General features: G+C 42.1%; 1 protein-coding gene across 1 annotated transcript in view; it reads right to left on the bottom strand.

Moving 5' to 3' along the window:
- LOC126210300 (GILT-like protein 1) overlaps positions 1–9,597 on the bottom strand; it is a 101,525-nt gene extending 91,928 nt beyond the window's left edge. Inside the window, exon 1 of the mRNA XM_049939495.1 lies at positions 9,449–9,597. Coding sequence (XP_049795452.1) covers positions 9,449–9,508 — 60 coding nt within the window. The 5' untranslated portion in view covers positions 9,509–9,597. The remainder of the gene's footprint in view (positions 1–9,448) is intronic.
- Between the last annotated feature and the right edge of the window lie 15,442 nt (positions 9,598–25,039).

Genomic DNA, 25,039 nt, shown 5'->3' with positions numbered 1-25,039 from the left:
AAATGTGTACATCAGCTCCAAATTGAGGAAAAATATTTCTATTGCAGTTAAGACGTCGTGAAAATTAATGTACACAATTGTAACCACAGGGTCTGAAAGGGTTAACCTTCCGTTATAGGCGAGCAACTGACTGGTGCACGAATTTGCACTAGAGGGAGTACTCTAGGGACTAATCAGCTGTACAAGAAATGTATTCACAGTGGAAATGGACAACTATCAGCTGTATAATGGAATGACGACAATGAAAATTTGTGCCAGTCTGGGACTCGAACCCGTATTTCCAGCTTATAGCGAGCGGTCGCCTTACCATTTGGCTATCCATGCATAACTCAACGGCTAGACGTCGTCAACCTGTGTCTACAACCTGTGCTCGTACACCCATTATCTATATCCCCATACAGGTGAGACATCTTACTTAAAATTCACTTGCCCGTTCTCGGCAGATAAATACGATATTGCAGTACCTGTGTTATTCGGAATTACGATGTAAAGTTTCTTCGGACATGCATGCAAGCTTAACTAATTACAATCACTAAAAGCTCTTGTGCATTAAGAATTAATGGTTTGCAGGATTTACTAATTTACCAGTTATGTTATTCACTAAAAAGACAATATTTCAAGTTTGGATGCATTGTGTTGGTACGAATACGAGTGACGAAGGAGCGACGTAGGTAAGCACACATCTGCTTGGTTTTGCTGTTAAGTTTTTGGGAGGAATGGCGAGGAGACACGCGGCTAACAGTCGAACGCCAAGTGACAATCACTTACAGTCCGGGGTTAGTATAATAAAAAGTTAGTCTGTGCCTGTGTCAGGAGGAACTGTTATGAGGAGAGTTGAAGGCAAGTCAGTTCCAGTTTACTGAAGTTTACCACTGCAATGCAGTAGAACACCTACTTTACAGGAATTTATCAACTGTTTTTAGGCTGTGACTCTTCAAGCCTTCCCGGCGGAGTATTTTTTAACCTTATCTAAATATAGAATATAGGCCTATTAAGTTCTATACATATTTTTCTTTGGACCTTTCTTACAAAAAGGTGTATAACAAACTAGCAGTTCAGTGCATGGTGGAGGGTACTTTACTTACGGATTTCAACAAGAGCCACAGCGTTGTTCCGATCTTGATTAAATTTTGTACATTTGATCTTCAAATCCAGGAGAACATCACCGTCTACGTGAAATTTCATACGGTGTATGGCGGAGGGTACCTTACAACAGAATTACACACCGTTTGACTGGGGGGAGGAGGTGCATCCAGAGAAGTGAGAGAAGCAGATTAAAAGAGAGAGGGAGCAGCAGATAAACAGAGGAAGGGGGAAGGTGGTGAATGACTAATGGAACACTGTAATAAATACACAAATTACGTGTGTTATTGTGAATTTGATGTACTATTAGAAAAAGCGGAGGAGGAGGTGGACAGAGATGGGAAGATGGACGGAGAAGGAGAGCAGGATGAGAAGGAAGTGTTGTGAGAGAGGGGGGTAGATGGAGGAGATGGAAAGAGAGACGGATGGGCGGAAGGAGGAGGTGGATAGAAAGACGAGATAGGACTAAATGGATAAGAGAGATGAGGGAAGAAGGGATGAACTGACATAAAACTGGGATGAATAAATATCCGGGCAACGCCGGCTTTACTGTTAGTAATTAGATAAAGATTTAGGCGACAATGGGCGTGTTCATCTGAAAGAAGTTACAGAATATTTTCCTATGGTTGGATGCGGCGTATAAAGTCTCGATAACTAGAGTGTGGTTCTTGTTATCTACAGATGATAAAATTCGTTGCTTAATATAGATGACTTCACCAAAGTGCATCTAGTTGGAATTTCATCTTTATAAAATTAACTACATAATAATTGTAGTTAATTTTATAAAGATGAAATTCCAACTAGATGCTTTGAGGGATGAAGTAGTGAAGGCAGCAGAGGATCAAGTAGGTAAAAAGACGAGGGCTAGTAGAAATCCTTGGGTAACAGAAGAAATATTGAATTTAATTGATGAAAGGAGAAAATATAAAAATGCAGTAAATGAAGCAGGCAAAAAGGAATACAAACGTCTCAAAAATGATATCGACAGGAAGTGCAAAATGGCTAAGCAGGCATGGCTAGAGGACAAATGTAAGGTTGTAGAGGCTTATTTCACTAGGGGTGAGATAGATACTGCCTACAGGAAAATTAAAGAGACCTTTGGAGATAAGAGAACCACTTGTATGAACATCAAGAGCTCAGATGCAAACCCAGTTCTAAGCAAAGAAGGGAAAGCAGAAAGGTGGAAGGAGTATATAGAAGGTCTATACAAGGGCGATGTACTTGAGGACAATATTATGGAAATGGAAGAGGATGTAGATGAAGATGAAATGGGAGATACGATACTGCGTGAAGAGTTTGACAGAGCACTGAAAGACCTGAGTCGAAACAAGGTCCCTGGAGTAGACAACATTCCATTGGAACTACTGACGGCCTTGGGAGAGCCAGTCCTCACAAAACTCTACCATCTGGTGAGCAAGATGTATGAAACAGGCGAAATAGCCTCAGACTTCAAAAAGAATATAATAATTCCAATCCCAAAGAAAGCAGGTGTTGACAGATGTGAGAATTACCGAACAATCAGTTTAATAACCCACAGCTGCAAAATACTAACACGAATTCTTTACAGACGAATGGAAAAACTAGTAGATGCCGACCTCAGGGAAGATCAGTTTGGATTCCGTAGAAATACTGGAACACGTGAGGCAGTACTGACCCTACGACTTAACTTAGAAGAAAGATTAAGGAAAGGCAAACCTACGTTTCTAGCATTTGTAGACGTAGAGAAAGCTTTTGACAATGTTGACTGGAATACTCTCTTTCAAATTCTAAAGGTGGCAGGGGTAAAATACAGGGAGCGAAAGGCTATTTACAATTTGTACAGAAACCAGGTGGCAGTTATGGTTGGTTCAAATGGCTCTGAGCACTATGGGACTCAACTGCTGAGGTCATTAGTCCCCTAGAACTTAGAACTAGTTAAACCTAACTAACCTAAGGACATCACAAACATCCATGCCCGAGGCAGGATTCGAACCTGCGACCGTAGCGGTCTTGCGGTTCCAGACTGCAGCGCCTTTAACCGCACGGCCACTTCGGCCGGCGGCAGTTATAAGAGTCGAGGGACATGAAAGGGAAGCAGTGGTTGGGAAGGGAGTAAGACAGGGTTGTAGACTCTCCCCGATGTTATTCAATCTGTATATTGAGCAAGCAGTAAAGGAAACAAAAGAAAAATTCGGAGTAGGTATTAAAATCCATGGAGAAGAAATAAAAACTTTGATGTTCGCCGATGACATTGTAATTCTGTCAGAGACAGCAAAGGACTTGGAAGAGCAGTTGAACGGAATGGATGGTGTCTTGAAGGGAGGATATAAGATGAACATCAACAAAAGCAAAACGAGGATAATGGAATGTAGTCGAATTAAGTCGGGTGATGTTGAGGGAATTAGATTAGGAAATGAGACACTTAAAGTAGTAAAGGAGTTTTGCTATTTGGGGAGCAAAATAACTGATGATGGTCCAAGTAGAGCGGATATAAAATGTAGACTGGCAATGGCAAGGAAAGCGTTTCTGAAGAAGAGAAATTTCTTAACATCGAGTATAGATTTAAGTGTCAGGAAGTCTTTTCTGAAAGTATTTGTATGGAGTGTAGCCATGTAAGGAAGTGAAACATGGACGGTAAATAGTTTGGACAAGAAGAGAATAGAAGCTTTCGAAATGTGGTGCTACAGAAGAATGCTGAAGATTAGATGGGTAGATCACATAACTAATGAGGAGGTACTGAATAGGATTGGGGAGAAGAGGAGTTTGTAGCACAACTTGACCAGAAGAAGGGATCGGTTGGTAGGACATGTTCTGAGGCATCAAGAGATCACCAATTTAGTATTGGAGGGCAGCGTGGAGTGTAAAAATCGTAGGGGGAGACCAAGAGATGAATACACTAAGTAGATTCAGAAGGATGTAGGCTGCAGTAGGTACTGGGAGATGAAGAAGCTTGCACAGGATAGAGTAGCATGGAGAGCTGCATCAAACCAGTCTCAGAACTGAAGACCACAACTACAACAAACATAATAATTAGCTGAAAAATGCTCCTGTTGCAGCACAATAAAGGCAAATACGATCGTGTTTAAAAGACACTGACAGAAACATGTGCAACCAGCTGTCTGAGTCCTCATTACACCTTCCTCACCAAAAATTCTGGAAGCTTCACAGGACGAGTGACCATGTTATGTAAGAAAATTAACAAGTAAAATTTCAGTTTTGTTGAGTTAAAAATTCAATAAATAGCAGATTTTGTATTAGAACTTTAGAAATACCGTTAAAAGTGTACTTTTGTGAATGAGATCCGCCAAATACAAATAATTAGTTTCGTATGACATATATGACGAAACTCCAGAATCGGCAAGTTAGCTTTGCGAAAGTATTGATGCTGGTAAAATGTATGCTGTTTTTACACATACCGTTTTGAAACAATATTTTTAAGGCCCACAGCAAATCCCAGAATTTTTCACACAGAACATCGCGGTAAGTTTTTTATCATCCAACTTTTCGAATCTCTAGACCCCCTCCGTGGTGACGCTCGTGTTTCCGACTACAAATAAATATCGTAACCGTGAACTTTCCGACTGACATGAAAATAAGAACATCCCTTCACATTTTATCCAGGCTCAGGTCTGGCTAATGCAAGTAGTAAATAGGTATGTTTAATTTTTTTTCATTTTATTTATTCTTATTTATTTTTTGTTGTTATTGTTGTTGTTCAGCATTACAGTAGCAAATTGACAACCTTTTTTCTTTATCTATCGCAATTTTTTGTAAAAAGGCTAGAGATTTTAAACACCTTTTTAAATCTCCAGGATCTTCATATGTTTTCATAATGTCTTTTAATCTTTTGTCAAGATCTATGTGCCTTTTCTTTCTTTCTTGAAGATGTAGGCCAATGGAATCTTTTTTAATTTCAAAAATAGCACTCACTGCCTCTTCCTTCAGCTTTTGAATAAGAAAGTACACATTTGGATGTTTCTGATTTATTAAGGAGTTCAGTTTTCTATGCCAGCCTTTGACAGCATTCGTCGTTCTGTGTCGTTGGTTAAAAACATTCCACATTTCAATAGGTGTACTAGGATTTTCCATCCACTGATCAACCATATAGTCTGCATATGCTGTGATCTCTCCGCTGGGCATTTGTAACATTATTAAAATCCACGCTTCATCGACAGTGTTAAGTGGAAGATGTGCCACAGCACCACCCATGCGACAAAACAATCGGACTTCCTCCCTATCTCTGTAGTCTTCAAATGGTTCAAAGGGCTCTGAGCACTATGGGACTTAACTTCGGAGGTCATCAGTCCCCTAGAGCTTAGAACTACTTAAACCTAACTAACCTAAGGACATCACACACATCCATGCCCGAGGCAGGATTCGAACCCGCGACTGTAGCGGTCTCGCGGTTCCAGACTGTAGCGCCTAGAACCGCTCGGCCACTCTGGCCGGCTCTGTAGTCTTCCGTTAATCCCAGTTCCTGTGTCTTCCACAGACACTGGTTAAAGAGAAAATTACACCCGGAAAGTTGTGTTTCAGGGATCAGGGAACACTGAATTCATTGCTTTAACTGTAGCCATTTTAAAATCTAGCACTGCAGTTTTTGGTGACCACCCGGGCATCTTACATTTCAACCCAGAAAAAAGTCTTTCCTATGAACTTTGACTTTTGTCTGACAGCAAAGCAAACAGGAAATATCTTAGTTGCCTCTTATGTACTTCCGATGTCGATATGGATTGTGTACAATTGTTTGAACTGTTTCAAACAGCTGTCAAATGTCCCATCCATAAGCACAGTTCCATTGTCACAAAGGCATTTCTCTGCTTCTTCACAAGCAAATACTAGAAGTCTCTTGCCTGGAACAGAGCCATCATCATCAATCGTCAAAAAACTATTACCTTCCGTTAATTTCAAGTCTCCGCTACGATGAACTTCCGAACTAGAGCCAGGGTTCTGGGTCTTCCCAATAGCTCCTCTTCCCGCCTTACACAATTGAGTCTTGGAGCTGTCATAATTTGGAATATATGCAACGAATTCAAATCCTTTATCTTGAAATTCGTACCGAGCGAGGTGGCGCAGTGGTTAGCACACTGGACTCGCATTCGGGAGGACGACGGTTCAATCCAGCGTCCGGCCATCCTGATTTAGGTTTTCCGTGATTTCCCTAGATCACACCAGGCAAATGCCGGGATGGTTCCTTTGAAAGGGTACGGCCGACTTCCTTTCCCATCCTTCCCTAATCCGAGCTTGTGCTCCGTCTCTAATGACCTCGTTGTCGACAGGACGTTAAACAGCAATATCCTCCATCCTCCTCCTCTTGAAATTCCTGCTTAAAAATTTGGGCTACAGGCACTGTCTTTTCTTCACGAACTCTTTTTCTGCAATTATGTAGTCTTTTCTTTATCTCCACATCTGTTTTGTCAGGTGGACAAGAATGTTGCTGTTGAGCAACGATTTCACCATTTGCAATTTTTAAATTGACGCATATTCAGTTCGTTTATTCTTCATTTTTCCTATAAATACGGTAGCGATGACCATCCTTAATAAGACACGGCCTCCCTTTCGTTGTTATCACTTCCATCGAGTACACTGCATAGAACAGAAGTCGTATAGGAAAACGCACAGGACGAAAGCTATCGACGACACTGTCTGAGAAACGGTGACAACACCTGCACTGACGGTGAGCGACTGGGGTAGACAAGCAGTGGGGGAGGCTCAGTTCGCAAACACCTCGTTAGGGAACCGGTTGCTCGGGACAGCTTCGCTACCTGCTGCATCCCTGTAGGAAACCCCACGTAGCCCGTCTGCCACTGTTTCACTCAGCCAACTGAGCCGAAATCTTGGACGGCCGAAGCTTTTATTTAGTTTGAGAAACGAGTCAATTTGAAATAGTTTCGGTTGTGTAGGACGCAATTTCAATCTATAAAAGGCAATTTCCCGAGTGACTGACTCACTCAGTGGCTGATCATCGCCCAGCCCAAACCACTCATGATAGAAACATGAAATGTGGAGAGTGTGTTAATCTTAATACCGTAGGCGTCGTTTAAGAAGGGATTTTTCGAAATTCCATCCATAAAGGGGTGAAATAAAGGACGAAATGTGTTATGGAAATATTTCATTACGCAAGAATTTTTGAAGCTAATCTCTGAAAATTTGTTTTTGTGTTTGGCTTCTTTGTTAGAAAGAAAGTATCTGTTTTTGATATACATCCCCTAAGTAGCTCAAACAGGGCGTGAAATTTTTTATGAAAATATTTCATAGTGGAACCATGTTTAAAGCTAAATCTTTGAAAATTCGTATTAGGGTTCTGTGTTAGAAATGAAAAAATACGTGTTTCATTGTTTTTGGAAATTCAACCCCTATGCTGATTCACTGACTCATCATCGCTCAGGCCAAACTGGTAAGGATAAAATCGGGAGACGGTGTGAATCTTATACTGTAAACATCGAATAAGAAGTGACTGTTTGAAATTCCACTGCTAAGGGGGTGAAATAGTGGATGAAATGTTTTATGAAAATACGTCGCTGTTAAGGCAATTTTTAGGCTCGAACTACGAAAACTGTTATTTTGTTTCTCAGTCAGAAACACGTTTGCCAGCATTTTTCGAAATTCAGTCCCTAAGGGGGTAAAATTGTGGGTGAAAGTTTATTTGAAAATAAATCATTATTACAAAACTACTACAGGATTTTTATAGCTACGTCTATGAAAATTGGAATTTGACTTCTCGGTTAGAAATTAAATAATACGTGTTTCAGTGTTTTTGAAAACTGAACGCCCTAAGGGAATGGAATAGCAGATGAAAACATTTATGAAACTATTTCATTATGAAAGAATTTTCAAAGCTACATCTATGAAATATCTATATCGTTTCTGTGTTAGAAATGGAAAAATACGTGTTTCACTGTCTTTGCGAATTCAACCATTAATGGGGTGAAATTGGGGATGAAAACATGTAAGCGAATATTTCATTACATTAAAAAAAATTTTAAAGTTGTGAAAACTGGTATTCCACTTCTCGTTTGGATATAAAGAAATATGTGTTAGGGCATGAAAGTTTCAATAGAAATATCACCACAATTTGAAAATAAATCATTATTAGAAAACTTCTACAGGATTTTTACAGCTACGTCTATGAAAATTGGAATTTGACTTCTCGGTCAGAAATTAAATAATACGTGTTTCAGTGTTTTTGAAAACTGAACGCTCTAAGGGAATGGAATAGCAGATGAAAACATTTATGAAATTATTTCATTATGAAAGAATTTTCAAAGCTACATCTATGAAATATCTATATCGTTTCTGTGTTAGAAATGGAAAAATACGTGTTTCACTGTCTTTGCGAACTCAACCATTAATGGGGTGAAATTGGGGATGAAAACATGTAAGCGAATATTTCATTACATTAAAAAAAAATTTAAAGTTGTGAAAACTGGTATTTCACTTCTCGTTTGGATATAAAGAAATATGTGTTAGGGCATGAAAGTTTCAATAGAAATATCACCACAAGATCACAAAATGCATGATTAACAAAAGCGTTGGACTCAAGCTATCAGAATCTCTTTTGGTCAGAAGTCATTCGGAAAAGACCATGTTTCTGTCGCTTAATTAGCGTGAAATTGTTGCAATTCGTAAGAATAGAAAAATTCGATAAAAGAAAGAAATCTGTGTGGACTACACAGCTTCCGTGAGCGGAGCAGCGGGCGCTAAAGCTGGTACACAATAATCATACACACAGTGTAATTAATTTAAATAATAATAAAAGTACATAATTTTTTTAACCTCGCTAATCAGAAACTTTGTTTTAGTCCAGGCTAAAATTGGCACGCTTTGGGTGTTTTAAGTGCCACTTAAGTTTATGGTCTGAGGCAGCCAGAATGTTTGAAAAAGTAGTTAGGTCCTAATTTTTCCTACTTTTTCAGAGGGGTCTCCCGTTTGGATCCCTTGCGATCTATAGTCCCCTGTTGAGTCCCCTCCCCAAAAATTTAGTGTTGGTGACACCCATGTACAAAGTGTCCCGGCGCTTGGGAAATATGTTTACTGGTAAAAATTGATAAAGGAGAGGAAAAAACAAAGAAATGTGAATGACATTAATGGCAGTGAGTCCCCATCTGAGTAAATTTACAGTTGATGCCACGTTGGGTGCATTATGTGTCGGTGATGTAAAGACAATACAACGTCCGGGCCCCGAGTGGAAAAAAAATCTCCGACCCGGCCGGGAAGCGAACCTGGAGCCGCTGCATGGCACCCAGATGCGCCGACCACTTAGCTTAGGACGCCGACGGATGGAAGAAAAAGGTGCGCTTATCTGAGGGTAAAAGAATAAGGGGAGGGGGGTTCTGGTATATAAAAAAATTGTGTTGTAATAAGCTGGATAAAGCTCACGACTTACCTCCTCGTTAGAGGCGCTCAGTGCGGTAGCTAGCAGCAGACCGATCGGCAGTGCCCACATGTTGACAAGTACCGCGCACACACAAGCGCCTGTGTTACGTCTGGTCGTCAGGTAGGTTTATCTATCGGCAGGTGCGCAGCGACCGGGTACACTTGACTAAGGCTCAGCCTCACCGACCAATGGCGCAACTAGCCCCGCGTCTATGTCTGAAGTCACAAAACCGCCGCGCCACTGCCGGGTGCTTACGATAAGGTCCACCGCTCCACCGTGTAAGTCGGACGTGTGTGCACAGTTGACGGACGTCGGACAGGGCCAAGTCCGTTGTCCTTATAACGGTCATTGTCCCGCGGCTAACAAATACTCCCAGAACAACACACGCCGCTGCTCTGGCATTGTGGCCGCATTGTTCAGCCGTGTTTGCTGAATGACTACCACGCTGACGCTAGCATTCCGCGACCGTGCAGGCGCAGCAAGGCGGGCAGGCGGCTCCGGAGGACGAGGGCCGCGCTGAATGGAATCAGTTAACTGGTATCACACGATATTGTAATACGAGGGCTATCCACAAAGTACATTACGTTTTGGAATTAAAAATAAATAAAGTATTGGAAATTTTTTTATTATATACAGATAAAAGCCACACTTAAATACTACTTTTCTACGTAGTTGCCATTTAAAGTAGGCACTTATCGTAGCGATGGACGAGCTTGGAAATTCCTTCGTCGTAAAATTCGGCCGCCTGCGCCTTCAACCACGTGGTTACCTCTTCCTTTGGGACAGAAAAGGTGTGATTTTTGTGGATTTCCTGGAAAGAGACCCTACAATAAACTCTCAAAGGTATTGCCAAACTCTGCACAACCTCAGAAGAGCAATACAAAACAAGCGCAGGGGAAAGTTGGGCTCAAAGATCTTGCTGATTCACGACAACGCCCGGGCCCACACGGCAAATGCCACTCGTGAAGTTTTCGAATCTTTTAAGTGGGAGCTGTTTCCTCATCCGCCGTATAGTCCCGACCTAGCACCGAGCGACTTTCACTTATTCCCAGCAATGAAGAAGTGGTTGGCCATACAGCGTTTTGATGACGACGCACAGCTTCAAGAAGAGGTAACCACTTGGTTGAAGGCGCAGGCGGCCGAATTTTACGACGAAGGAATTTCCAAGCTCGTCCATCGCTACGATAAGTGCCTTAATTTAAATGGCAACTATGTAGGAAAGTAGTATTTAAGTGTGGCTTTCATCTGTATATAATTAAAAAAAAATCCAATACTTTATTTATTTTTAATTCCAAAACGTAATGTACTTTGTGGATAGCCCTCGTAACTAGAGACCGAATTATATGCTTATGCATATTTCTGTCCGCCCCGATAGCTGAGTGGTCAGCGCGGCGATCCGCCACGCCAAGGGGCCCGGGTTCGATTCCCGGCTGGGTCGGAGATTTTCTCTGGCTGCTATGTTGTCCTCATTATCATTTCATCATCATCGTCATTTTCCGCCCGGATAGCTGAATGGTCAGCGTGACGGACTGCCGTCATAAGGGGCCCGGGTTCGATTCCCGGCTGGGTCGGGGATTTTCTCCGCTCAGGGACTGGGTTTTGCGTTGTCTTCATCATCATTTCATCCCCATCCGGCCCGCAGGTTAAGCCGGCACGGTAGCTCAGCGTGTTCGGTCAGATAGCTGCCTGGCCTTTGTAATAAAAAAAAAAAAAACTGAATGAAAAGATCAACAATGAACTTCAACGGAGGCCATGTGACGTCCGCTACGACGAAATACAACGTAAATAAAAAAAAAAATTGACATAGCGTCTGCCTTGTAAACAGGAGATCCTGGGTTCGAGTCCCGGTCGAAGCAACATACTTGCCGGCACGGTAGCTCAGCGTGTTCGGTCAGAGGGTTAGCTACCCTATGTAATAAAAAAACTGAGTGAACGGATCAACAAAAAACCTGAACGGCTGTCATCGGACGTCCGCCACGAACAAATTCATCCACCAATATAGAGCAAAATGAGATTTAAAAAAAAGGGGGGGGGGGGGGGGTAAGCGCGGCAGTCCGTCACGCGAAGGGGCCCGGGTTCGATTCCCGGCTGTGTCAGAGATTTTCTCCGCTCAGGGACTGGCTGTTATGTTGTCCTCATTATCATTTCATTATCATCAGTGGAGGGCAACGGAAAACCACCACTGGAATCACTTCCCTAGACGCTCATGCGGTGGACCTCTCTGACGAGGCTTCCCAAATGACAAGAGCTGCCGTAAGGCAGAACACGAAGTTTTTTTATGCATATTTGGCTCTTTCACCGGTTATTGCAAATTTTAACTAAAATTAGTGACGATGCATGTTTTCGCTCTGTGTTTACAATATTTTTAAAAATTTAGACTGGCGGTCTGTAGCTCGATCTACTTTTGATGTCTCACAGATTGATCGCGACCTAGAACTGCGTGCAGTCGCTAACCGAGAGGCCACTGCCTAGCGAAATCATTACAGAAGAGAAACAGGAACAGGCAGACAGAGTCAATTCTCCTGCGCTGGCGCCTCCTGGTTAACCCCTCTGCTGTCATACCGTAAAGGCGCGTTTACATTGAGCTGAGAACATGTTTTTGTTCGGAACATTGTGTGCAACTTGTTCCCTCAGCTTGTTGGCAACATTGTTCGTTGTTCGCATTCCCGTTTACACTTGCGACCAACATTTCTACGTATTCGCATAGTCTGTTGCGGTGAACTGATAGGTTACTTTGTGTATGCACATCAAGAGATACGCTATGTCAAGTGAAGAGGAAGAATTAATGACATTCGATGCTGCATTAATAATACTTAACGAAATGAACAGAAGAAGAAAACGACGTAGTCGTCATTGGTGGACCAAAACATACTATAGAAGACGTGGTGGGAATGACATGTTTTGTGAGCTGAATTTGGAAGACGGTTCTGGCTTTTGTAACTTCACTAGGATGTCGCCGTCAGATTTTGAAATGTTGTTGAATATTATAGGACCAGTTGTTTCAAAGAAAGACACAAATTTCAGAAAAGCAATCCCTGTGCACCAAAGACTTGCTGTTACTCTTCGTTTTCTGGCATCAGGAGACTCTTATCAAATCCAGCCATATCTCAAATAGTTCCATATCATCCAGGAAACGTAGATATTTAAATCCAAACCACTTCGCTTCGTAATGTGTGTCAGTACCACATCCAAATTTTTTACTTTCCTCTATTTTTTTTCTCTCGTCGGTACTGAGACAAGAGTGATTTAATTTTTTTTGTCCACATCACTGCTGATGGTGCCAAGCGCCGCAGCAACTTTTTGTAATGAATCATGTTTGATCTTACAAGGGAACCTCCCCATCGCACCCCCCTCAGATTTACTTATAAGTTGGCACAGTGGATAGGCCTTGGAACACTGAACACAGGTCAGTCGAGAAAACAGGAAGAAGTTGTATGGAACTATGAAAAAAATAAGCAAAATATACAAACTGACAAGTCCATCCGCAAGATAAGCAACATCAAGGATAGTGTGACCTTAGGATCGCCGTGGTCCCGTGGTTAGCGTGAGCAGCTGCGGAACGAAAGGTTCTAGGTCCAAGTCTTCCCTGGAGTGAAAATTTTAGTTTCTTTATTTTCGCAAAGTTATGATCTGTCCGTTCGTTCATTGACGTCTCTGTTCACTATAATAAGTTTAGTGTCTGTGTTTTGCGACCGCACCGCAAAACCGTGCGATTAGTAGACGAAAGGACGTGCCTCTCCAATGGGAACCGAAAACATTTCATTGAAACGTCATAGGTTAACTGATTCCTCCACAGGAAAACACGTCTGATATATTCTATACGACACTGGTGACGGCATGTGCGTCACATGTCAGGAATATGTTGTCGACCCACCTAACTTGTACACTTGGCGAATGGGTAAAAAGATTCTTCTACCTTGCCCTATTTAGGTTTTCTTGTGGATGTGATAATCACTCCCAAAAAAGTGATGAGAACATAAGAGTTTGTCACATAAACTACAACAAATGAATGCAACAGTTTCACAGTCGCTCAGTTTTCCCTGTGCTCTGTCAAAACATATGTTTTTAATGTTTTCAAATTTTTCCGTGTGTAGACCGTCAAATCCTGCATATGTCCAAGCAAATCTGAACATGTCCTGGAATTTTGGATTTTGTGTGAGTGCCTCAACTTTGATGATTGTCTGAAAATAAAAAGTTAAAATTTTCAGTCTAGGGAAGACTTGAACCAAGGACCTTTCGTTCCGCAGCTGCTCACGCTAACCACGTGACCACGGCGCTCCTGGGCTCACATCACCCTTGATGCTGCATATCTTGCTCATGGACTACTCAGTTTGTATATTTTGCTTATTTTTTTCCTGGTTCCACACAACTTCTTCCTGTTTTCTCGAGTGATGTGTGTTAAGTTTTTCAGGGCCTATCTACTGTGCCAACTTATAACAAAATCTGAGGGGGGTGCGATGGAGAGGTTCCCTTGTTAGTATTTTTGTAGTTAGTATTTTTGTAACCTGGGCAGCGTACATTCCACAGGCACTCCTCTGCCTCATAGAGCGATATCAATTGGAAAATTTTGTTTCGTGACCACTCCATTTCAAATAAAAGTGAAGGGACATCAAATAAACGCACCACTACACTCCAGCAAAACTAACACCAAAACACTCACTCAGAGCAAAGGAACACTAGCGCTGTGTAGCAGAATTTAGTGGTAGCAGGCCACGAACAATGTTTCTTTGATCTCTACCAGGGGGGGCGCAGAAAGCTATGCGCAGCAAGCAACTTGTTTTCTCATTTGTGCGCATGACGTCACGGTGGAAGCAGCTGTGCCAAACAGTACACAGTTCGAATTGTGTGTGATTGTTTTTCTTATGTTGTTTTGTGTTTGAAGGAGTATTTTGATTGAGTTCTTTCTTCCGAGGTACTCAGCCAACAGCGGAAACATTCGGAATTCGGGAGTGTTAATGGTTTTTGCTGTAATTGATATTTGATTCGGAACTGAAATAGTTAGCGATAGTGGACAGCAGGATGAACATAGCGTTCGCCATCTCTATAGTTTATGGTTCGTCCTGTGAAATTCTTATTGGATAATCTACAAGTGAGTGAGAAAATTAATTTTTACAATGCTAGGCTGTGCTGTTACGGGCTGTTTTTCCTACAACCGGAGCACAAAGGGAACTGACGTAATGTATCACAGTTTCCCGCGTAATGAAACTACAAAAACTATGGTTGTCGAAATGTTGTAGGAAAGACAGTGTAAATATTGCGCATGCACGAATATGTTCTCGCCATTTCGCAGAAACAGATTGCCTAAGGGATTTACAGTCTGAATTGCTTAATTTGCCCCGAAACCGAATGCTCAAGCCAGATGCAGTTCCTTCGTGCAATTTGCCGTGCAGTAGTGCGACTGTCAATGTGTCACCCGCAACAGAAACAGAACCAAACGGTATAAGAAACGAGAACTACATAAGAGATCTCTGGAAACTCTGGAAAAGCTGTCACCAAATAAAAAAAATCATAATAAGAGCACATGTACAGATGAGTTTTTTTTCAGACACAGATAAAGTTACTTTGATGAATACTATAGCGGCTTTAGAAAGAAGGAATGCTGTTCTTACAAACAAGTGTGTGCAACTTCGAGCTCTTAAGTAAATTCATTTCAATGCGGTTCAATGAATAGTTTCTGATTTATTTGAGCCGAGGTTTCGAATTTCAAGTGTTTGTCAGTGTGGTTGTGATCTGATATTTTACCGATGTGTGAGGCATAAGCTGCGAAAGAATATAACTCATCAGTTTTAACTGTAATATTTTAGCAGCAGAAAAGCAGTTCAGACATCTCAATTCTGGTTTAAACAAAATCTTCCGCCAAAAACTTGACGTCAACGCGCATGCCGTGTCGTCTGCTTGTGAGCGCTTGCTTCCACGCTGACGCCACTAGGTCAGCCAATGGCAGAGCAGAGCGCTTACTGCCCAACCTTATTATTTAGTAACCTTGATCTCTACCGCCGCAGCCGTGGAACATTGATTTTGTGTTGCGAACATCGGTAGTCAATTACTAGCCACGAACAATGTTGTGAACGATGTTCCGAACTCAGTGTAAACGCGCCGTAAGCGTCGGCAACAATGAAATTAAACTACGCAAGCTTTTAGTCGCACGCCCATTGTTTCAGTTTACCTTCCTATTCACCTGTACACAGCTGACCGTGTTTACGACGTGTAGTGTGTAACGTGTTGTGCGCAATGCCGCCCGAAGAAAAAAACTTCGTTTCTTGGATAGCTGTCCACTGGAATATATACATATGACGAAATTGTTTTTGTAGTCGAGAATGCCAGAAAAATGTTTCGTACAGAAGAATGTTTCAAATAGACCAGCATGTCAAGACAAGTCTTCATCTCGCTGGAATGCAGTAGAAAGAACCACGACAACAACTTAACACAAGAGCAAGTTGCAGTATCTACATCTACATGGATACTGTGCAAATCACATTTAAGTGCTTGGAAGAGGGTTCATCGAACCAGCTTCACAATTCGCTAATATTCCAATCTCGTCTAGCGAGCGGAAAGAATGAACACTTACGTCTTTCCGTACGAGCTCTGATTTCCCTTATTTTATCTTGGTGATCGTTCCTCCCTATGTAGGTCGGTGTCAACAAAATATTTTCGCATTCGAAGAAGAAAATTAGTGATTGGAATGACCAGCCCAAATACTGTATCATTTCTGTGACACTCTCTCCCATATTTCGCCATAATACAAAACGTGCTGCTTTGCTTTGAACTTTTTCGATGTACTCCGTCAGTCCTACCTGGTAAGGATCCCACACCGCGCAGCAGTATTCTAAAAGCGGACGTACAAGCGTAGTGTAGTGAGTCTCCTTAGATCTGTTACATTTTCTAAGTGTCCTGCCAAGAAAACGCAGTCTTTGGTTAGCCTTCCCGACAACATTTTCTATGTGTTCCTTCCAATTTATGTTGTTCGTAATTGTAATACCTAGGTATTTAGTTGAATTTACGGCTTTTCTATTAGACTGATTTATCGTGTAACCGACGTTTAACGGGTTCCTTTTAGCATTCATGTGGATGTTCTCACACTTTTCGTTATTTAGGGTCAATTGCCACTTTTCGCGCCATTCAGATATCTTTTCTAAATCGTTTTGCAGTTTGTTTTGATCTCATGACTTTATTAGTCGATAAACGACAGCGTCATCTGCATACAACCGAAGACGGCTGCTCAGATTGTCTCCAAAATCGTTAATTAGGTAAGGAACAGCAAAGGGCCTATAACACTACCTTTGGGAACGCCTGAAATCACTTCTGTTTTACTCGATGATAGTAGGGATTTGGCCAAAGGTAACCAAAATTTCGGTTTAACATGCATCTATATGAAGCATTCATTGCAAGCAATATTCCTCTTCACAACGTTACAAATCCTGTGCTCAGGGTTGCTGCGCAAAATATTGCTTGAATCAAAATATACCAGCTGAATCAACATTGTGTAAAAATTACATACCGACAGTTTACGTAAATGTTCTTGCAGAATTACCCAATGAACTCAAGGGCAGCATTATATGGACCTCAGTTGACGAAACTATACACACCTGTGGCCGTTACATTGAAAATTTAATTATTAGTGTTTTAAAATAAAGGCCTTCTTCTTCCCAGTTGTTGTTGTTGTTGTGGTCTTCAGTCCTGAGACTGGTTTAATGCAGCTCTCCATGCTACTCTATCCTGTGCAAGCTTCCTCATCTCCCAGTACTTACTGCAAACTAAATCCTTCTGAATCTGCTTGGTGTATTCATCTCTTGGTCTCCCTCTACGATTTTTACCCTCCACGCTGCCCTCCAGTACTAAATTGGTGATCCCTTGATGCCTCAAAACATGTCCTACCAACCGATCCCTTCTTCCAGTCAAGTTGTGCCACAAACTCCTGTTCTCCCCAATTCTATTCAACACCTCCTCATTAGTTATGTGATCTACCCATCTAATCTTCAGCATTCTTCTGTAGCAGCACATTTCGAAAGCTTCTATTCTCTTCTTGTCCGAACTATTTATCGTCCATGTTTCACTTCCATACATGGCTACACTCCATACAAATACTTTCAGAAAAGACTTCCTGACACTTAAATCTATACTCGATGTTAACAAATTTCTCTTCTTCAGAAACGCTTTCCTTGCCATTGCCAGTCTACATTTTATATCCGCTCTACTTCGACCATCATCAGTTATTTTGCTCCCCAAATAGCAAAACTCCTTTTCTACTTTAAGTGTCTCATTTCCTATAATACCCTCAGCATCACCCGATTTAATTTGACTACGTTCCATTATCCTCGTCGTTTCAAGACACTGTCCATTCCGTTCAGCCGCTCTTCCAAGTCCTTTGCTGTTTCTGACAGAATTACAATGTCATCGGCGAACCTCAAAGTTTTTATTTCTTCTCCATGGATTTTAATACCTACTCCGAATTTTTCTTTTGTTTCCTTTACTGCTTGCTCAATATACAGATTAAAGAACATCGGGGAGAGGCTACAACCCTGTCTCACTCCCTTCCCAACCACTGCTTCCCTTTCATGCCCCTCGACTCTTTTAACTGCCATTTGGTTTCTGTACAAATTGTAAATAGCCTTTCGCTCCCTGTATTTTACCCCTGCCACCTTCAGGATTTGAAAGAGATTATTCCAGTCAACATTGTCAAAAGCTTTCTCTAAGTCTACAAATGCTAGAAACATAGGTTTGCCTTTCCTTAATCTTTCTTCTAAGATAAGTCGTAAGGTCAGTATTGCCACATGTGTTCCAACATTTCTACGGAATCCAAGCTGATCTTCCCAGTAGCTGCCTGCAAAGAACTTAAAAAAGTAAATCATTCTACGATCGCCAGATTTGTGAATATGGGTATTAGAAAAATATTTCCAGAAACTGCCGATGAAAGAGTGTTTGTGTTTATTTCAGATTCTGCTCCCTATATGATCAAAGCAGGGAAAGCCCTCCGAGCATTTTATCCCGATTTGATTCCTATAACGTGATTTGCTCATGGAGTAGGCTACATCGCCTCGCTGAAGGAATACTTTCCACGTTCGTGAATGTAAATAAACTGATTTCATCCACAAAGAGTTTCTAAAGGCTCCTGCTCGCATCAAGACCTACAAAGAAAAATTACCAAGTGTGGTGCCTTTACCTCTAGAACCAGTGATAACTCGTTGAGGTTCGTGGGTCGAAGCTGTATTGATTTACAATGAACATTTCGAGACTATTAGAGGGATAGTAAACGACTTCGATAGAGCAGAGGCTTTGGCAGTTTGACAGTGCGAGGAAGCTTTTAATAATTCCTGTATTAAAAAAGACATTGCTGTGATTAGCACTCATTTTTCCCATAATCCTGCAAGCTTGAATCTCAAGGTTAATGAATAAAATTATTCTAGTGAACTCCTCATTGCCGGAGGTAGTCCACAAAAAGTCGTAAAAAAGTTTGAAAACATTTTAAACAATAAACCAGGCTTTGAACCGTTGTGCCAAATTGATAGTTTTATTACTGGATCAGGTGAAATTTGTCCAGAAACAATAACTGCCAACATACCAACGAAATTCAAATGCTGCCCAATTACCTCAGTTGATGTAGAACGGTCCTTCTCTACTTACAAAAACGTTTTGAGTGATCGAAAACACAATCTTACGGCCGAACATTTGGAACACTACTTGGTCGTTTATGTTTACAATAGTAGAAAACTGTAAAATAAATTGCAAATGATGCTTTAGTCCGATACTATTAATTAAAAGTTAATGCTGTTCAAAAAAATTAATGATTGTATGTTGCTTTTTAAATACAATATTGCGTGCGATTTATCTCTAAGTTGGTATTGTACATATCGATCGTTTGCTGCGACTCACTCGCATCGCATCCGCTTGTTACCGACAACAATAGCAAAGTAGGAACAATTCTTTAAATACGGTATGCTTCCCCATTTTGCAAATTTTTAGAAAATAATCCCAGATAGGCCCCCATCCTAACCTCTACCAGAAAGTGTTCAGTAAATGATACCAGCATTCTAAATATACCAATTTTTCGCGTGGATGGCGCTCTTCCTCACAATTGATGTGCACAGGTTCGACTTCGAGATATAATGCACGCACTAACTACCATGTTTTTTTTTTATTATTTGATCTTGCGTATTTCGACACTTTTCATGCATTTTTAAGCATTTTTATGCATACTTGCATGCATATTTTAAGGCTTTTATGATGTATATAATCCGGTCTCTAGTAATAACGTAATGGTATGATGGTGTCTGTCAGACTCCAGAAGTTTACTTTGGATCTATACATTGTTGTATTAACTTATTTGTTGTTTATTGACCTCTGCTATATTACACTAAAGAGTCAAAGAAACTGTTACACCTGCTTAATATCGTGTAGGACACTCGCAAGCACACGGAAGTTCCGCAACACGATGAGGCATAGACTCGACTACTGTCTGAAGTAGTGCTGGAGGGAATTGACACCGTAAATCCTGCAGGGCTGTCCACAAATCCGTAAGACTACAAGGGGGTGGAGATCTCTTCTGAACAGCACGTTGCAAGACATCCCAGATATACTCAATAGTGTTCATGTCTGGGGAGTTTGGTGGGCTGTGGAAGTGTTTAAACTCTGATGAGTGTTCCTGGAGCCACTGTGTAACAATTTAGGACGTTTCGCGTGTCGCATTGTCCTGCTGGTTTTGCCCAAGTCTGTCGAAATGCTCAACGGACATGAATGGATACAGGTGATCAGACAAGGTGCCTACATTCATGCTTCCTGTCAGAGTCGTATCTAGTGGTAACAGGAGTCCCTTATCACTCCAACTGCATACCCCCACATCATTATAGAGCTCCCATCAGCTTGAACAGTCCCCTGCTGACATGCAGGGTCCATGGACTCACTGTGTTGTCTCCATACCCATACACCTCCACCCACTGAATACAATTTGAAGCGAGACTCGTCCGACCAGGCAACATGATTCCAGTCATCAACAGTTCAATGTCGATGTTAACTGGCGCAGGCGAGGCGTAAAGCTTTGTGTCGTGCAGATATCAAGGATACACGCGTGGGCCTTCGGCTCCAAAGCCCATGTCAATGATGTTTCGTTGAATGAGTCGACGCTGACGCTTATTGATGGCCCAACACTGAAATCCGCAGCAATTTGCGGAAGGGTTGCACTTCCGTCACGTTGAACGATTCTCTACAGTCGTCTTTGGTCCCGTTCTTGCAGGGTCTTTTTCCGGCTGCAGCGATATCGGAGATCTGATGTTTTAGCGGATTCCTGATATTTACGGTACACTCGTGAAATGGTCGTACGGGAAAATCCCCACTCCATCGCTACCTCAAAGATGCTGTGTCCCATCGCTCGTGCCGCGACTATAACACCACGTTGAAACTCACTTAAATCTTGATAACCTGTCGTTGTAGCAGCAGTAACCGATCTAACAACTGCGCCAGACACTTGTCTTATATAGGCGTTGTCGACCGCAGCGGCGTATTCTACCTGTTTACATACCTTTGTATTTCAATATGCAAGCCTATACCAATTCCTTTGGCGCTTCAGTGTACCATCCACGACCGATGGCGGTTCGCACATGTCGAGGCAAGTACTGAGATAGCATTGTTAGCGATTCCAAGCGAGTTGCGGCATGTGCATGAGCGTTCTTTCAGCTTGAAAAAAGCGTATATCCTGCGAATTATGTCTCTCGCTTCCTTATGCAGGATTTGTCGTTTACCACCACCATCAGCGATGATACCTCGCAACAAATGGAATAGAAAATCGCTGAATAACTCGATACGACCACGTTTAATGCTCGCACTGGACACGACATTCAGAGCAGAGCGCTGAGAACACTACTGAACGCTCATTGGCTGTCGGAGAATGCGTGATGTAGCTACACAGAACATGCCTAAAATCGACCACCTTCGCTCGTGGCTCCAACTATAGTTACAACATACTTTTTCAGATGTATGAAATAGAAATAACACAGCAAAATAATAATAATCAAGAAGAAAGTACAGAAAATACGTAAGTGATTTTGCGGAAAAGTGGAATTTCCTACGTTTCTCAGAAATATAGGAATCGGTATGCATGCGACGGCATGCCTACCAAATATGTCCCAACACGCCGCTATAATAAATGGGATTTTCCTGTGTTCATACCTCGTGTTTTATTGATGATAAAAAGGTAGTGTCAAGTGTTTTGGATAGACCTTGGTTCAAATAGCTCTGAGCACTGTGGGACTTAACTGCTGTGGTCATCAGTCCCCTAGAACTTAGAACTACTTAAACCTAACTAACCTAAGGACACCACACACATCCATGCCCGAGGCAGGATTCGAACCTGCGACCGTAGCGGTCGCGCGGTTCCAGACTGTAGCGCCTAGAACCGCACGGCCACTCCGGCCGGCCGATAGACCTTGAGCTAGAGACTATTTGTGTACCCAGTAGAAGAATACTCTTAGTTTCAGTGCCCTACAGTACATGGTCGAAGTATTGATATTACACACTTCTTTCCGCTTAGGCAAATGGAGAAAATCGGTTTGTTCTTTTTGCATTTGATGTGGTTTACGATAAGATTGGTTCAAATGGCGATGAGCACTATGGGACTTAACTTCTGAGGTCACCAGTCCCCTAGAACTTAGAACTACTTAAACCTAACTATCTAAGGACATCACACACATCCATGCCCGAGGCAGGATTCGAACCTGTGACCGTAGCAGTCTCGCGGTTCCAGATTGTAGCGCCTAGAACCGCTCGGCCACCCCAGCCGACTTACGATTAGATTGATGGGACTTATGGAGGACCATTAGTGCATGGTCGGTTCGTTGGAAAACCCCTGGAAAAGGGTCCTTTAACTATATTTTCGCCGTCGTCAGCGGGCCAAAATCCAGACGAGGATTGCAAGACCGCTACGCAGAGTAAATGACTGCAATTTTTACGATATATTCCTATGATCTCTATCTCGAGGAATCCTGAAAATTTACTTGACAGCCTTATCCGTTTCCACGATACAGAGACTGAAAATATACACGTAAAATCCGGTATGAGAAATGTAAACAATAAATAACCGCCAAAAATTGTTCAAATATTAACAGTATATTTAGGCATTTATCTAGAGGAGCTATCTCTCCGTTTCCAAAAATCTTTATTCGTTATCGAGAAACACCCCAAAAACTTGTTTCTTGGGAACCAAAACACAGCCGTGGATTTCGAGACGGCTACGCAGAGCAGATGGCTGTAATTTTGTCAACGTATCCCTAAGATCGAGATCTCCCTGAAAATTTTCTTGATGTCTTTATCCGTTTCCGAAATACAGGCGTTCTAAGTTATCCTACTTGCACACGTAACATGCGCTCGTAAAATCCAGTGTGAGGGGAAAATGCAGTTTATAAAGTGACGTAGTACGGAGAAATATACAGTAAAGTGTCGCTGTTATCATGCGGGAACACCATGTTGTAGTACTCAAGCACATGCAAAATTTTTGACCGAGCGAGGTGGGGCAGTGGTTAGGACCCTGGACTCGCATTCGGGAGGACGACGGTTCAAACCCGTGTCCGGCCATCGTGATTTAGGTTACTGTGATTTCCTTGAAACGGTTCAGGGAAATGCCAGGATTGTTCCTTTGAAAGGGCACGGCTGGTTTCCTTCCCTAATCGACCGATGACATCACTGTTTGGTCCCCTTCCCCAAATCAAGCAACCAACCAAAATTTTTGTGCACATAAAATCTGGTGTGAAGTGTAAAATTAGTTTTGCGTTATTTCAATTTCACATAAGCAAACTAACAAAATTTTACTGACCAATACATTTCCTTTCACATAAAATACATGCCCGGCTGCAGCAGGGAAAAGGTGGAAACAAGCGGAAAAATGATGCCATTGGAGCAAAAAAATTGCGAATATGTTCCTGCTTATTTAAAAGATTGGCAGAAATGTGGGGTACTAGCTGCCTCATTGTACCTTCAATACGTTTAAAAATTTTCACAAAAAATTTGGCATGCAAATATATCCATGGTGAGAGAGAAGGAGAGAGTGGAAGTGGGAAAAGAGACAGAAAAGTAGTAAATACGGGAAGATAGTAGACAGTGGTTGTGGTATAGAAAGAGCGAAGGAGAGAATGCCAGTGATAACGAGAGGCAGAGGCTATGGCAATGACAATGAGGAAGAGAGAGATAGTGAGAAGAGACAGAATCAGTGGGCAGGAATGAATGAGTTAGTAGCAGTAGGAGAGTGGAAGAGAGAGACAGTGACAGTTAGAGGGGACAGTAGTAGAAAGACAGAACGGAGGAGGTGTGGCTGTGACATAGGAGACAGTGACAGTTAGAGGGATGTAAAGACATATTGACAATGAGATGGGCTGAATGGTGAGTGAGAAGGGGCAAGTGGTAGTGAATGGGTATGAGCGACTTACAGCGATGGATTAGTGGGTGTGAGTTGCAGTTAGGGGAGCTTGTGCGAGTGAGAGGTAAGTTGCATGTTAAAAAGTGTGCGGATATCTTCACATGCCAAAATTTTTGGGAAAATTTTTAAAGGTGTTGAGGAAGGTACCCCACTTATTAGTCATTCTTTTAAAGATGAGCATATTTGCCATTTTTGTGCCATGATAGTATCATTTTGTTGCTAGTAGAAGATATACACCATCTGATCGAAGATACCTGGCCACCCTATGTAAAGTGGAACTCGCCACTACATGTGACTAGCATAGGAGGAAGCATAAGTGGCCAGAGACCACCTAACATACGCTCACAAGCGACATCATTAGAAAGCTCTTGCAAATCAGCAATGTTGACTGGATATACCAGCTGCTATCACAGCAGACCAACAGGCTACAGTAGGGAAGGCAACAAGCTCGCACTGTAACGCACAAACAAACGCAAAACAAACGCACAAACCTGCGCGTCGCCCCACATTGCATTGTTGCCAAATTTCTTCTAGATGGCGGATCCAAGATGGCGCAATGACGTAATGGCGGGAAGTTCAAATTTTGGCGGGAAAAAGGTCACGGGCTACTTCCACTAAGCTAAGAAAATGGCGGGAAAATTTTGGCGGGAAAAAAGTCATTTGGGCTACCTCCACTAACCTAAGTCATCCGAACACCACATCTTCCTTCGAATTGGCGTGTGCTGGGCTGCTGGAGAGGAAGGTGTGTAATTTAATTAGGGATAGATTTCACACAGTTTATTTATTACACTGATACAAAACGCTCGCTCTGACGTGCTTGGGGTCACAATACACAGTCTAAAGACCTGCAGCCCTCCCACTGGAAGATCGAGTCTTCCCTCAGGCTTGGGTGTATGTGTTATTTTAAGCATAAGCTAGTTTAAGTAGTGTGTAAGACAAGGGACTGATGCCCTCAGCTGTTTGGGCCCATAGCACTTCGCACTCATTTGAGCATGTGACACGTGCGGACTCGTAAATCACCGAAATAATGCAGTACACTGATGTACAGACACGCAAACAACTCGTAAATTATCAAAATAATGCATTACAACGCTCTGAGAACACGCTCACTAGGGGAAGGAAGTCAGCCGTGCCCATTCAAAGGAACCATCCTGGCATTTGCCAGGAGTGATTAACCTAAATCCGGACGCGGGATTGAACCG

Source organism: Schistocerca nitens, chromosome 10 (genome assembly GCF_023898315.1).
Source record: "Schistocerca nitens isolate TAMUIC-IGC-003100 chromosome 10, iqSchNite1.1, whole genome shotgun sequence".
In the NCBI taxonomy this organism is placed as follows: domain Eukaryota; kingdom Metazoa; phylum Arthropoda; class Insecta; order Orthoptera; family Acrididae; genus Schistocerca; species Schistocerca nitens.
This window is presented reverse-complemented; position numbering and strand designations above follow the sequence as displayed.